Source organism: Nerophis lumbriciformis, linkage group LG04 (assembly GCF_033978685.3).
Source record: "Nerophis lumbriciformis linkage group LG04, RoL_Nlum_v2.1, whole genome shotgun sequence".
Lineage (NCBI taxonomy): Eukaryota > Metazoa > Chordata > Actinopteri > Syngnathiformes > Syngnathidae > Nerophis > Nerophis lumbriciformis.
Window position 1 is genome coordinate 29,012,132 of NC_084551.2, and position 15,369 is coordinate 29,027,500.

General features: G+C 39.9%; 2 protein-coding genes across 5 annotated transcripts in view; both read left to right on the top strand.

Annotated features, from left to right (window-relative positions):
- Positions 1 to 400: 400 nt before the first annotated feature.
- Positions 401 to 3,808, top strand: pigv (phosphatidylinositol glycan anchor biosynthesis, class V). Its single transcript, XM_061951739.1, has 3 exons — positions 401 to 730; positions 942 to 2,108; positions 2,187 to 3,808. The coding sequence occupies exons 1-3, from the start codon at positions 620 to 622 to the stop codon at positions 2,472 to 2,474; spliced, it is 1,566 nt and encodes a 521-aa protein (XP_061807723.1). The 5' UTR covers positions 401 to 619; the 3' UTR covers positions 2,475 to 3,808.
- A 2,076-nt stretch (positions 3,809 to 5,884) lies between these two features.
- Positions 5,885 to 15,369, top strand: part of zdhhc18a (zDHHC palmitoyltransferase 18a) — a 29,694-nt gene continuing 20,209 nt past the window's right edge. For 3 of the 4 annotated variants that reach the window (XM_061951760.1, XM_061951774.1, XM_061951783.1), the window contains exons 1-8: positions 5,958 to 6,568; positions 6,645 to 6,805; positions 7,002 to 7,151; positions 9,424 to 9,561; positions 9,644 to 9,695; positions 12,482 to 12,584; positions 12,684 to 12,796; positions 13,049 to 13,154. In XM_061951760.1, the coding sequence (XP_061807744.1) occupies positions 6,336 to 6,568; positions 6,645 to 6,805; positions 7,002 to 7,151; positions 9,424 to 9,561; positions 9,644 to 9,695; positions 12,482 to 12,584; positions 12,684 to 12,796; positions 13,049 to 13,154 (1,056 nt within the window). In that variant the 5' untranslated portion in view covers positions 5,958 to 6,335. The other variant, XM_061951768.1, reaches the window with a different exon arrangement.

Sequence of the window (15,369 nt, forward strand, 5' to 3'; positions counted from 1 at the left end):
AGATTGTCGTAGAAGATTTACTGTATTTTATCCGCTCAAGCTTCATGCACACATATTGATATATTATCTATTTGGCATAATTATACAATAAATCCAGACATCAAAAAGCACTACTAACAGGATACCTAGTGTTTTGAGCGTGAGGTTGCTTAGCGTGCCCCCAGCTGGGCCGACTACTAATGTATTACGTACTACCCGGGAAAAAACCCACGCAGTCACGGGGAGAACATGCAGACTCCACACAGAAAGACTCTGTGCCGCAGCATTTCTATTTCCCATGCCTAAACTGCAAATGAGACAAAGGTCCATACTGGCTGAAAAACTGCGTATGTGTAGCTGATAAATAAACGCAGGCCGTTGTTTCGTTCCAGTCCACAAACCTTTATTTTGAAAAGCGTATTTGCGTTGCATTGGCACCGGAAGTGAATCAGGTAGAGGTCGAAGGCAGCGCCAGAGTGAAATTTAAAAGCTGCGTTTAAATACCTATTGTCGGCCCTGTTTTTAGAAATAATGAAAAAACTACTATTTGAATTGAATTAATTTTAATATTGGATGTTTATGTCTGTGTATTCGCTGGTTTTAATGTAAAACGCGACAAGCCGAGTGTTAGTCCTCGACGATGATCTGTCATGAAAAGCAGATTTCGCCATTTCAGTCAGTGACTATCATGGATTACAGAGCTGTTCTAGAATTTGCTACTGTAACCAGGGGTCTCTCGTTGTTTTTACAGGTAACTATTTTCCCAGTAAACTTGTGAATGAGCCACATGCTAAATTTATTTCGCTAGCTACTTGCCAATAGAAATTTTAACTGTAACAATAAACATGTTTCTGCTCTTGGAAAAAACAACACGTTATATCGAAAATACGCCACAAAGTTACATCTATGTTTTAGAAACAGTAGAATAAGTCAGTTAATTTTATGTTAATTGTACTTAACAGGCTCTGTTGAACGCTGCCATCCCTGACCATGACGCTGATGCATTCAGGCCCCCGCGGTCAGAAGAGCATCTATATTTAGACTCTGCAGTGGAGTGGTTATTTGGTGGCCTCACTCATTGGGATGCTGAGCATTTCCTCCTCATTGCGGAGAGAGGGTACATCTATGAACACAACTTTGCTTTTTTCCCTCTCTACCCCGTGGTCCTGCGAGGCCTGGCGGAGACGCTGCTGTGGCCCCTCAGCAGCTGGTTGAGCGTGCGGGGCCGCCTGATGGTGGCGGTCGCTGTTGGGAACAGTATCTTCTTCCTGCTGAGTGTGGTTGCCTTACACGCGCTCAGCAGGGAAGTTCTGCAGGACAGGCGTCTGGCCTTGCTCTCCACTCTGCTCTACTGCATCACACCTGCTAATGTTTTCATGGTGGCCGGGTACTCGGAGTGTCTGTTCGCTGCTCTCACATTCAGTGGGGTCTTCCTTCTGGAGAAAGGATTCACCCTTCGAGCCTGCGTGGCGCTCAGTATAGCCACTGCGGCACGATCCAACGGACTGGTCAATATAGGCTTTATACTCTATCTTCCAACACTACACGCCATCTCCCGGATCCGTTTGTATCGCACAACGACAAAAGGCCACAAGAAGATGCTTCAGTACATTTGGGTCGTCACCCGCCTCCTGCTCACTTCTCTTTTAGGAACGGCAATCATTGCCCTTCCGTTCTGTGCTTTCCAATACTACGGCTATAGAACTTTCTGTATGCCTTCCGCATCCTTGGAGCGCATCCCCGCAGCTCTTCTCTCCTTGGCCGAGCGGAAAGGCTACCGTGTTCCAGATGAAAATAGTCCCCCCCCTCTTTGGTGCATGAGACCTCTGCCCCTGCTTTACTCCCATATCCAGGATGTTTATTGGAACGTGGGCTTCCTGCGCTACTTTGAACTAAGGCAAATACCAAACTTCCTTCTGGCTCTACCTATGGTGACTCTGGGTGTCATGGCAGCTTTTGCTTATTTTCAAGGTAACCCAGAGCTGTGCCTAAGACTTGGACTATGGGAGACAGATTCAAAGAAAGGCCTCGATAAACCCATGCCGGGATTTTTCAGTCCGAGAGTATTTGTCTATGTTGTACATTCAACTTTTCTCCTCGCCTTTGGAATATTGTGCATGCATGTGCAGGTAAGGGAAAAAAAACATATTTGTTAAAAAAAAAAATGTCATGAAGAATTCCTCTCAAGTCTATTAATGTGTGTCTAGGTCCTAACCAGATTCATGGCTTCCTCAACTCCTGTTCCCTACTGGATCAGCGCTCATCTGCTCCTCCTCAATGAGCCTCTTCTTCACCGAAGGAAAACCTCGACACCAAACATTCAACTCAAGACTCATTCCAAAAATGGATGTAAGCACACACCTCAAAACCCCATCATTGCTCTGCTACCACACATTAAGATCTGTTCCCCCACCACACAAAGCATCCTGGGATATTTCCTCTCTTATTGGCTGCTGGGTTTAGCACTGCACTGTAATTTTCTACCATGGACTTAACCTGGAGTATAGCATTTTTTACATTTTTAATTTTGCTGTAACATTTTTAACATAACCTGTTACAAAAAGCATGACAAAATGTTGTGCCTGATTTTTTTTGTTTCAACCAATAGCTTACAGTAGATATGGTTACATAATTTAAATCATGCCTTTTTGTAATTGTTACTGTAGTTGAATACAAACCGGAGCAGGGTGCACATGAAATTTGAATGTTTATTCTCATGAGTCTCGGTCGTACCAATGGGGAAAAAAGTGCGGATTGAATGTGTTTCATATTTGTGTTTAAGAACTGTGGTGTATGTGTTTGTTTTGACTATTCTGTTTTATTTATACATTTTGGTTGTGAATGGAAAAACATGGCATTAAATGTGCATGCATTCACATCGTGGGGGGATTTTTCATGATCATTATCAGAGTTGATTGCATTTAAATGTGAAAAATTAAAGATCTCATGTGTTTTACACATTTTTGTTAACATTTTAAATTAAATGAAATATTTCTCATATTTAAATGCTTAATTTAGATAACATAAGTAACTTCCCTAACAGTGTGGACTCATGTTGGTCCTAATTAGAAATATTTGTACGTATATATAACAATTATTAAAATCAAACAATAAACAATAGGTTTTACGTACAAAACTGGTAGCTCGGTCACCAGAATTTTACTGTAAAAATAGTGATACCGCCGTTAATTCACTGGAAATGTTTGTAAAACTCTTGTGACGGAAGTCAGTTTTTTACCTGAAAATATATTTAATTTTTTTTTTTATTGCAGGGCATTGTTTTTTGCAAAAAATAAATATTTTTAGAAATATGTTTTTTAGTCCATTTCCCTGCAAACAGAATAAACTTATCTAACCTATAACCCAGGGGTCGGGAACCTTTTTGGCTGAGAGAACCATGAAAGCCAAATATTTTAAAACGTATTTCCGTGAGAGTTGTATAAAAATTTTTGACACTGAATACAACACAAATCTTTTTTAAGTTAGACCAACATTTTTAGAGTATAATGAGTTTCTTTTTATTTTTAATAACATTGTTATTCTGAAGCTAACCAATAATAAATATTAATGCGACTTCTGGTGCTGCATGGTTTTGCTGAGGACTTTGTAGTCTGGTTGATACGTGGTTATTTTTAACACTGTGATTACCAGCGGAATTATTCATTACTTATCGTGTTAAGCAATGACAGCTACGATTTATCTGAGAGCCAGATGCAGTCATCAAAAGAGCCACATCTGGCTATCTAAAGATTCACACCCGTATTAACCAACATTTGTAGATTACTGTAAATAAGTTGTTCAGTTTGAAAAAGAACAATAGTCTTATTATAGGGGTGCTTAGTAAATAAAAGAGGAGCAAAGACACAGTGTTTCTGATGCATTTTATTTTTTGAAAGTATTAATTACTGTTTTTTTAAATTCTTTTTTTGGTCCAGAACAAACAGAAGAGTTATGATGGTAATTGATTTTAAGATAATGATGATCAATGAAACGGTCTTATCAAACAGTCCAGTTGTTAAGAAATATGATTATTAAAATGATAACATTCGTAGACATTTTAAAATATGATTAAAAAAGGGGCCTTAAAAAGGGAGGTGATATTATTCGAGCGTAAAACAATTGATAAATATTTCGTTAATCTATAAATAACGTGGCTGCTCCATAGAGCCGTGTATATGGAGAGTATGGCCAACCTGGTTTTAGAACATATCCTACATGATTGGTCAAAAGGCACTCACGTGACTACAGAGCGCCATGACTGCTACCATGGTTGAGTTTATGCTCTGTTTGTGGCGCTTCCTCGTTAGGTTTTCGATCCATCCATTTCTACAGCTTGTTTCAACATGTAAAAAGGCCTTGTTGTGCAGCATGGGGCTGCTCCAACCGCTTTTCCCGCAACCCGGGATGGAGACAACTAACTTGACAAGTATGAGAAGTCTTGGTTCGCGGTCAACACCGATTACAGTGTCTTGTGCGAGGTGAACACACGACACAACGTTTGCGTTTCGTTTAGGAGAGAACACACAGCAGCTAATAGAAATAATACCATAATAAATTATAATTAAAAAGATGGTTTGATGAAAAAATACTCGATGAATCTCAGTAAAACTAAAATAATGCAATTCAGTAACAGTAGAAGAGAAAGTCAAACACAAATATAAATAAAAGGAGTAGACATTGAAACAAAGTGGCAAGAAATTCACCAATAGTGCTATCCATCCGTTCATTTTCTACCGCTTGTCCCTTTCGTGGTCGCGGGGGGTGCTGGTGCCTTATCTCAGCTGCATTCGGGCGGTAGGTACACCCTTGATTTTGACACACCAATAATGAATAAAGCAAAATATGTTCTGGACCAAAATCACTCCATATTTTCTACTGCAAGCCAGACGTGTTACCATATCTGAGTTATTGTGTAGAAGAAAGAAGGAATAACTACAAAAGTACACTTATTCACTTCCCATGTTACAAAAAAAGGAATGTCAGTTAGATTAACAAAAGATGTTGGCTATCGAGAACATTCGAACCCTTTAATTATTGAATCAAAAATATTGAAATTCAGTGATCTTGTGCATTTCCAAACAGTTATAATTGTGTACAAAACAAAATAAGGGTATCCATCCATCCATTTTCTACCGCTTGTCCCTATCTCAGCTGCATTCGCGCGGTAGGCGGGGTACACCCTGTACAAGTTGCCACCTCATCGCAGGGCCAACACAGATAGACAGACAACATTCACACTCACATTCACACACTAGGGACCATTTAGTGTTGCCAATCAACCTATCTCCAGGTGCATGTTTTTGGAGGTGGGAGGAAGCCGGAGTACACGAAGGGAACCCACGCAGTCACGGGGAGAACATGCAAACTACGCACAGAAAGATCCCGAGCCCGGGATTGAACTCAGGACTACTCTGGACCTTCGTATTGTGAGGCACATGCACTAACCCCTGTTCCACCGTGCTGCCCAAAATAAGGGTAATAAGTTATATTTTTGTTGTGAGTGTGAATGTTGTCTGTCTATCTGTGTTGGCCCTGCAATGAGGTGGAGACTTGTCCAGGGTGTACCCCGCCTTCCGCCCGAATGCAGCTGGGATAGGCTCCAGCACCTCCCCCGCGACTCCGAAAGGGACAAGCAGTAGAAAATGGGTGCGTGTTAGAGGGCCTGCTGGTCACTACACACTGCAAGATTGTAGCAGCAGCAGAGTACGTCAAGCAGGGCTTCAAAATTATACTTTGACGAAATAAAAGCATGTTTTATTGTAAGTTTATGAGTTGCAATATGTTGAGAACTATATTTAGAATAATTATTTTTGGTGTATTTAGTCAGGAAAACTAACATCAAAACGCCAGCAATTGCATGCTTTGCTGTACATCTGCACACGTCCTTGGTAGCAAAGATGGCGCCAGTGGTATAGCTGGTCATGCGACTCTGGAGCCATGTGACAAGTTTATGGTGACGTCACAGGAGGACGGTAAGCGACAAGGAACGAGTGCTGCATCTAAGCTGGAAGCGACGCTCGTCTGTTTTCTACTCATCTCGCTTTAAAGTCTGCTATTTTTCCCCCTACTGAATTAGTTGTTTTTTTTTAATTCCTGGGTTAGGGTTTAACTTCCAAAGATGATAATGGACATTGGGCTGACTGGAAATAACATTAATGTGATAAAAGTCAACTACGAAGAAAACCTCTGTGTGGGACCGCTAGCTCGCCGATGTTAGCATTGAGGATGGAAGACATCGGGGGATGCTAACCCTAGCTCGCAATGACTTAAAACCGTTTTTTTTCTTTTGAAAGATCCAGTGAAAATATTACGCGTGCCTTTATCTACCCCCAAACCGTGGTGGTTGTGCCGACAGGATGAGGAATTGTGAGTATCAGCAAATCGACCCACTTGCTCTGTCGGTGTCGCCCGCTTTGGCACACAACCACACCGGCAAGAAAGCGGGGCGTCCACGAAGAAAATGGGAAGTGTTCCCTGGGAAGAACCAGTTTTTCTGCGACGGACGGATCATGTTCGCCAGGCAGAGCGGCGTCCTCCCTCTGACCCTGGGTCTTATCGTTGTCACCTGTGGCCTTTTCTTTGCTTTCGAGTAAGTGACGTCACCATGTTTGTTTACAACGTGTACGTGGCACTGCATAAATAGTTGGCATGCTTTCTTTTTGCAGTTGCCCGTTTCTGGTACAGCACCTGACCTTTTTCATACCTGTGATTGGAGGGGTGCTTTTTGTATTTGTGGTCCTCTCCCTGCTGAGAACCAGCTTCACAGACCCAGGCATCCTACCCAGGGCCACCCCGGACGAAGCTGCAGATATAGAGAAGCAGATCGGTAAGGAAGATACACCCTGCAAATCATTGTGGGACAGATGGGGTAAAAGAGCTTTGCCATATGGGGGATCTGTGCGGGACTTGATTGAACTGCAGACCAAAACGTAAGAAGATTACCCTTGCCTCCATTGGAAAAGTACGACAGCTGCACATTTGTTTTTGGGACATTAATATCGTCATGTTCTTTGTCTCGCAAGATACCTCAGGATCCTCCACGTATCGCCCTCCTCCGCGGACGAAGGAGATCCTCATCAACCAGCAGGTGGTCAAGCTCAAGTACTGCTTCACCTGTAAAATGTTTCGCCCTCCTCGGACGTCACACTGCAGCCTTTGTGACAACTGTGTGGGTAAGATTGTGGCGAAAAAGTCGAATGCCTCGAAAGTTGCACAATTTGGAAAAGGTTCCTTGATTTTTTTGTGATACTATTGTTAAAGATGGATATCATTTCACACTTGAATTGATAAGGTACATAAGATCGGTACCTGGGAATCAATTTCAGGTGATTTTGTCTGTATTGATAAGTATTAATAATTATTTAATAATAAAGTAATTTTTAATGTAAAATTTTTAAAAATGAGCTTTCCAGTTATTTTATTTTGTTTTCTTATTACATTCCTGAGTCACATTTGCAGTCCAGTTATTTAATCTCACTTTTTTTGTATTACATTCCTGAGTCTCATTTGCAAATATTACACAGTCAGCTTTGTATGCAGTTGCAATTCCAAGACTTTAGATAGCAGTAGTATGTAAACTATGGTGGGTTTCCTAGCTGGGAAATAGTATTTGCCATGAAGTTGAATGTTCCAGTCTCGTCTCATGTTGAGCCCTAAAAAGTGTCTCTACTGTAAGTAATGTACTTATTACACACCAGCTTTTTGATTGGAACATAGAGGTGTTAAATTGGCAAGTTGTCCAGGGTGTACACCGCCTTCCGCCCGAGTGCAGCTGGGATAGGCTCCAACACCTCCGCGACCCTGAGAGGGACAAGTGCTAGAAAATGGATGGATGGATAAAATCGATTTGTAAAATAGCTGAGGCTAATCAGTCACATGTATATGGCAAATCCAAAGTAAATTGGCATGAAGCTAGCGCATTTTGTAAAAGAGGAGCCTTACTTACTTTATGTTCAAGCGTTTTCTTTCACGAGCAACAAAGGTATCGAAATATAGCACTGTTTGATTTGACGTCAATCGATACCCGGTAGTACCGAGTGAATTTGGTCGATGCCTATGAGAGTACTGAATTTGTGAATAGTGTGAAGAGACTCACCTCACAGGTACTTCTCATTTGTCATAGCCTATTTGCTATGTGCCATCAAAGTTATTTATGAATACCGGTACATGTTATTGTTATTGGTGTACTTTTTATACCTATTATGATGTAAATAATATAAAATAAGTAGGTTGCATAAAAGCAGTTGTTTTCAGCAGTACTCCACTTCCCTGCTTGCCTACTTTTAATTAATTCTAGTTTTATTCATCATAACCCTTAAGAATGCTAATATATTACCTCTATAAATGATACTGAATTTGATACTTTTATAGGTACCGACCAAAGTCCGTAAACGGTGCCACATTCAATAAATTTTGTTGCACGTGACGTCACGTCCGATTACATACTTGACACCGGCTCAAACACTTGGCTGGGAATCAAGCAGTCAGCCACTCAGAGTGGACTAAGCTTGACTGCCTCCAAGTAGTTTCCAATTTTTTTTATGCCAACAAAGCAGGTGCTGAAAAGTACAGTAAGGCTCCTTTTTTCAAAATGTGCTAACTTGATGCTACTTTCCATTGGATTTAATATAGACATGAAACCGATTTAGCATTAGCGATTTTACATGGCAATTTCAACACCTCCAAATTTGGTAATGAAAACTACAACTAAGATGCATATTATAATCAAACCGCCGGTGTGTAATAAGTACAACACGTCCAAATTTAACACTTTGCAGAGCTCAACAAAAGAAAAGTGTGACACATTCAACTTAATGGCAAAGACTACCTCCAGGCTAAGGCAAGACACTGTATGATATATATACTACTGCCATCTGGCGTCTTAGAATTGCAACTGCTTACAAAGTCAACTATCTTGCAAATCAAACACAAGTGTAAGAAAACAAGCCATTTCACCATTTGTGAAAATTATATTTTTAAAATTTATGTTAAAAATGTTGAATTTAAAAAAAATTTGGATTTCTTTTTATACAATTAACATTTATCAGCACATTTTAACACACATAAAAGTACAGAAAATCAGTACCGTTGAGTACCGGTATTGATTCCCAAGTATTGGGAATTGGTACGGTATCAACTCAAATGTTAAGAGTACCATCCCTAATTACCTCTAACATTGCCCGTACAATTAGCAAATGTTTAAAGGTGGCCACAGTTTGACCATGGAACTGATTATTTCAATTATAGTGAAGTCAAACGGAAAATAATTAGAAGTGTTCTGTTCTCAATTGTCAATGACATTTTAAAGCAGTATTAGCAATAGAGCTGATAATGATTAGAAATAAGGACTGTGACGTGCGTTGTTTTTGTTAGACAACAACCTTAAGGGTTTGTATTGTCGTACTGCATTACTGTAATACAATTTTTTGTTTATTTTGTTTGCAGAGAGGTTTGATCATCACTGCCCATGGGTGGGCAACTGCGTGGGCAGGCGCAACTACCGCTTTTTCTATAGTTTCATCATCTCTCTTTCTTTCCTGACATCCTTCATATTTGGCTGTGTCATTGCCCACATCACCCTGCGTAAGTCAGTTAACTACTAGAAGAACTCTATTGTCATCACGGAATGCCATAAACAACACAGTGTTTGTGTGTCCCTGTCCAGGTTCTCAATCGGGTACAAGCCTCATCCAATCCATCCAGGAAAGTCCTGCCAGATATCCTTTTCTCATGCCAAGTTTTTTTTTTCCCATAATCAAACCATTTTGGAAATTTGTGCAGTCTTTTCAAGGTGTGACTGTGGCAACGGCAAGAAGTAACACTGGGTTGTGAAGGCATTCTGCAGTCTAAGCCAGTGCTTAATAGGATCAGCGTGAGCACACAGCAACGCAATGTCAAAGCAGATGGCTTTCAATTCTCATGATGGTGCGTTTACGTCATCATATACCTACTTGCTCCCTTCCTGGCGTCAGAATTGTAGGTTTTGAAATGAAGGATAGGTGGCTTAACTGATGGGTTGATTCCCTTTAAGAAATTGAGGCAAAAAGGAGTGCACTACCTGGCTTCAACCACAGGAGTCGCTGTTGATTAAGTCTAGTTCTAGTTTATGGTCTTGAGAATAATATATATGTTCATGAAGATGCTCAAACACTGCTATGGCTCACCTCTTGCAGGCAGCATTGGACAGCATTGCATGGACACAGAAGTTCAGAACATTAATTTCCCCAAAAACACTAGCACCTGTGAGCACTGGGATGCTACAGCGCCACAAATCAACACTAATGCAATAGTGACAACAAAAATAATTTATGAGAAAGTGGTGGACTTTATTTCAAGGTGTAGTATAACTTTTTAGTTTTCAATCACATGATCATTATCTTAAAGGGGACCTATGAGGAATTCGTCTTTCCTGACTTATAAATGGTGTTACAATGCTTGATACTCGTGTTGAACAATTCCAAAGCGTGAAATTACAAGGTTCATGCATTTTGACGTGAGCCTGCATGCAGTTTTGGATCCCTTAGTTCAAAGCTCCCCTCTGTTTCAGGCGTTGGGAAAACTCCAAAAAAGAAGGCTAAATTATTATTTCATATAATCTTTGCATGCGCATCAAAACACAGAGGTGTGACATAAATGCTGCTAAAAACAGAATCGAACGGAGAGTGTGCAGGTGTACCTAATGTTGTGACTGGGTGACTCTATTTAATGTTTATGAAGTTTATTTTCGACTGCAACTGGAAAAAAATAGTGTTGTCAACTTCATGATATAAGATAAATAATATACCTTAATTTAGGATAAAAGATAAATTAAGATTTTTTTTGGGAGAGGGTTTGGGCCGGAGAGGTTTGGGGGGGCTGTAGTTTAATTTGCAATCTGGGAACGTATACATATGTATCATATATAATATAATATTTACATATATATATTATATATAGACAAAGCAAAATTTACACCAAAGCATATCCAATGCATATTATCTAGACTACTAGGAAGTGTTTTAAATATAGAATGCATTAATCTTAGGTCCCCTTTAAATTAGTTTTAACCAGCCCTGAATGACAATGCACAAATCCGCTTCATAGTCCATTTTTAACCATTTTTTTGCTGGTGGATGGTGCACACACCAACAATAATAATGATAATTGCTCATTGGTTTGGCTTTACCTACATCTGAGGCACTGAAAATAAATGTGATCCTTTTTTCCCCCCTCAACCTTGCGCCTCTCTGAGCGATTGCCTAAGTGGCCCATATCCAAAACTGCCATTGGACATGTGTCACCAAATGGCTAGTAGAAAATTTGTTTCCATTGTCATTCTCTATAGCTACCGGTAGGTTGAATGTATTTTTGTTGTTGCAGGAGAATATCCTCTAAATGCTAAATTTCGCTACTGTTGTTCAATCGAGTAAATCCAGTAGTGCAGCTCTGCCTTAAACTGCATGATACAACTCGACGGTTAGTATTACCGTTTAAAATAAAAAAACAAAACATGATTGATAGCGGCCCTTTGATAAACTCACAGACACACTGGCGCTAGCTTGCTAGCCTAAATGCTAACATGAATATAGGAGACATTGTTTTTCCCCGTTAAGAAACAACATACCCTAATCTAAACTCATATAAACACATTGTTGTCTGGAGCAACTAAGATATCCAGTTATGCACATTGAACCTACAAGCTGTGGTCTCTTAACATAGAGTGATCGTTTTATACTTGAAGGAATATGAGACGGAGGTGTTTTAACAGTGCGTTCAAGGACCGCTGAACAGAGTAGGGCACCAAGCCCGCTAGAACACTCTTATCAGTGAAGCATTAAACACAAAACATGCAAAATAGTGGGCTTTCTATCAGTATTTATTTGAGTTATTTAAAAAAATCGAAATATTTAAGTATGTATAAGAAGTTTTTGAGCACAATACCACAATAATAATGATAATAGTGATAATTTTGGTCACAATAACCGTGATTTGAAATTTTCCTACTGTTACATCCCTACTACACACTGTGTCTGTTGGTGTGTTCTAATAGTGGTCTATATTGTCAAAAGTAAGGGTCTAAGACTCAATGTACCTACCTGGAGTTAGAGTCAGGGTGAGGGTGGGCCGCACAAAGTTGACTTCAGATTCACATCTTAACCATGTAACTAAATGTGTTAGCTACTTCTTTTAACAGGTATAGGGACCCTCAGCTTCAGTAGGTCTTCAGTCATTATAAATGTAAAATTAAATGTAAAAATTAAATATTTTGACACTGTTTAGTTAGCCAGGAGATGGTCGGACACTTCCGCTTGCTTATAAGAAGTTGCTCTTTTTGTTGTCCAATGTGTGTGTAATTCTGTCACTTTTGTGTTTGCTCTGCTGTTGTTAGCATTCGTTTTAGCAAGATTGCAGTAACACTAAACTATGAAGTTTAGTAGAGGGCCTCATAATATGGGCCTGCGAGTCACTAATGGTTTGAGACCCCTGATTAAGAGTGAGATTATTCCTTGACTGTCTTGTGCACTGTGGTAGAGCTGGTCATTTGTTTCTTCTCCATCTGGTCTATTCTGGGCCTATCAGGCTTCCATACCTACCTCGTAGCCTCCAACCTCACAACAAATGAGGATGTAAGTATTCTGAAGCCCATACTGTACACAGCATTGCAATTATTGTTTTGTAGATTTAATGCAAAAACAGACATCCTTTTTTTAATGTTATTTGTGTAGATCAAGGGCTCCTGGTCGAGTAAAAGGGGTGCAGAGGAGTCTGGGAACCCGTACACCTACAACAGCATGCTCGCCAACTGCTGTGTGACGTTATGTGGGCCTATGCCACCAAGGTAAATGGGCTATACTTGTATAGCGCTTTTCTGCCTTCAAAGCGCTTTGACACTATTTCCACATTCACCCATTCACACACACATTCAAACACTGATGGCGGGAGCTGCCATGCAAGGCCCTAACCACGACCCATCAGGAGCAAGGGTGAAGAGTCTTGTGAAATAACCTACTTGTAACCTTTGTATGAATCCCTTGGACTCGTTTGCACCACCATTTGCGAAAAGATGGGTCATCATATTCTTGTCGTGCAGTCTGATTGACAGGAGAGGCTTCCTGTCGCCTGAGGAGTCCGTCCCCGCTGCTTCTGCCTCGGAGATCGAGCTGCCTCCTTTTGCAGCCAAGAACGACAAACACATGGTAGGGTGAACCAGACTATACGACTTGCTTTTTTGAATGTCACTTATCATTGTGTGTTTATAGTCATTCATCCTCCAATTCTCCAGTCAGGGAGGAGTGAACACTTCTATGGAAGCAAAATGACTAAAAAAGGCACAAATCTGATAGATATGACCTAAACACATCCACAAAGGGTAATAAATTAAAACTTTGCTTTGCTTTTAGTAGAATCTTTGAATATAAAAATCCATGACAAATTGTTATGCCTTCTGGGCTCATAAGGATGAAGGTGTATTAAGAGCAAAATATTTGGAAAAAGTTGTGTTGGCCCTGCGATGAGGTGGCGACTTGTCCAGAGTGTACCCTGCCGTCCCCCCGAGTGCAGCTTGGATAGGCTCCACGTCCTGTGAACCCAAAAGGGACAAGTGGTAGAACATTAATTTGAGGAACGAAGCAGTAATGCCAAAAAAAAGTGAATGTTAAAATTCCCACAGCCCTAAATGCTACAGTCTAAGTGTCTCTCTAGAGCAGGGCCCACCAGCGTTTTGGTACGTCCCGAGTAAAAAAAATAATATTTAAATTTTTTTTATTTTAGATAAATCTGTCTGTCCTCCATCCAACCCATCCATTTTCTACCGTTTGTCCCTTTTGGGGTCGCGGGGGGTCGCTTGAGCCTATCTCAGCTGCATTCGGGCGGTAGGCGGGGTACACCCTGGACAAGTCGCCACCTCATCACAGGGCCAACACAGACAACATTCACATTCACACACTAGGGCCAATGTAAATGTAAATCTGTCCTGTTTGGTGAATTTGTGGGGACAAGAGGGGAACAAGACAAAAAAAACGTATGTATGTATATGCATAGATATATATGTGTGTATGTATATATATATATGTGTTTATGTGTATGTATATATATGTATGTATATATATATATATATATATATATATATACATATATATATATATGTGTGTGTATATATGTATGTAAACATATGTATGTATGTATGTATGTATGTATGTATGTATATATATGTATGTATGTATATATGTATGTATATATGTATATATATATACATATATAGTATATATATATACTGTATATGTATATGTATATATTAGGGCTGCAACTAACGATTAATTTGATAATCGATTAATCTGTCGATTATTACTTCGATTAATCGATTAATAATCGGATAAAAGAGACAAACTACATTTCTATCCTTTCCAGTATTTTATTGAAAGAAAACAGCATACTGGCACCATGTTCTGGACATTGGGGATGCAGCATACACCAATAATAACATAGAAATGTAACTCATCAGATCAGAACTGAATCAGATATTGTACACGTTTCTGTTGTGAATAATAAAGGATTAATTTTAGGCTGCCTCTGAATAATAGCATGAAATATTCCAGCACCTTCATAACGTTTAGTTATACTAAAGCGTCACTCAAATCTAAATAGATTTATATAGCTTTATATATATATATAGCATTGATCCATTATGAAACCAACCTGAGATATTTCTGTCCGTTACGTTTATTTCGAAATTGGTAACCGTGCGTTTTCTCTCTCAAAACGGAGTCAAATGTGCCGGAGACACATTATCAGCCCCGCGTTGCAACAAAGGCATAACGTTAACGTTACTCACAAAAAAGCTGAACTCATGAATAACTGTTGCCACTATAGACTTAAAAAGTTACCTACCGTGAGTTCTAACCTTCATCCATGGCTCCAACATGTTTCCTTTTCAGGTGCTCCTGAAGCAATGTTGTATTTCCGTGCCATTTTGCAGGAAACGGTCTTCTTTTAAGTCTTTAAAGTAAAGTGTTCCCACACTTTTGACGACTGAGGTCGTACACTTTTTTCCATTGATACAATAACCTCAAGATGTTTTCCCGCTGAACTATCGGTACTGTTTTCCTGCGCCATTTTTCGAATGTTTCCAGCAAAGGAGACGGCGTCGTCACGTGAGCTGTACATGACACATCTTTGGCTAGCTTACCTCCACCTCATGAGATGTATCCTCAGCGCCGCCCTGGCGCTGTTTTGTACTGTTTTTGTACTTATTTTTATTATTGTTTCTCAGCTGTTTGTAAATGTTGCAGTTTATAAATGAAGGTGAAAAAAGCATGCGCATAGCATAGTTCCAACGAATCGATGACTAAATTAATCACCAACTATTTTTATAATCGATTTTAATCGATTTAAGCGATTAGTTGTTGCAGCCCT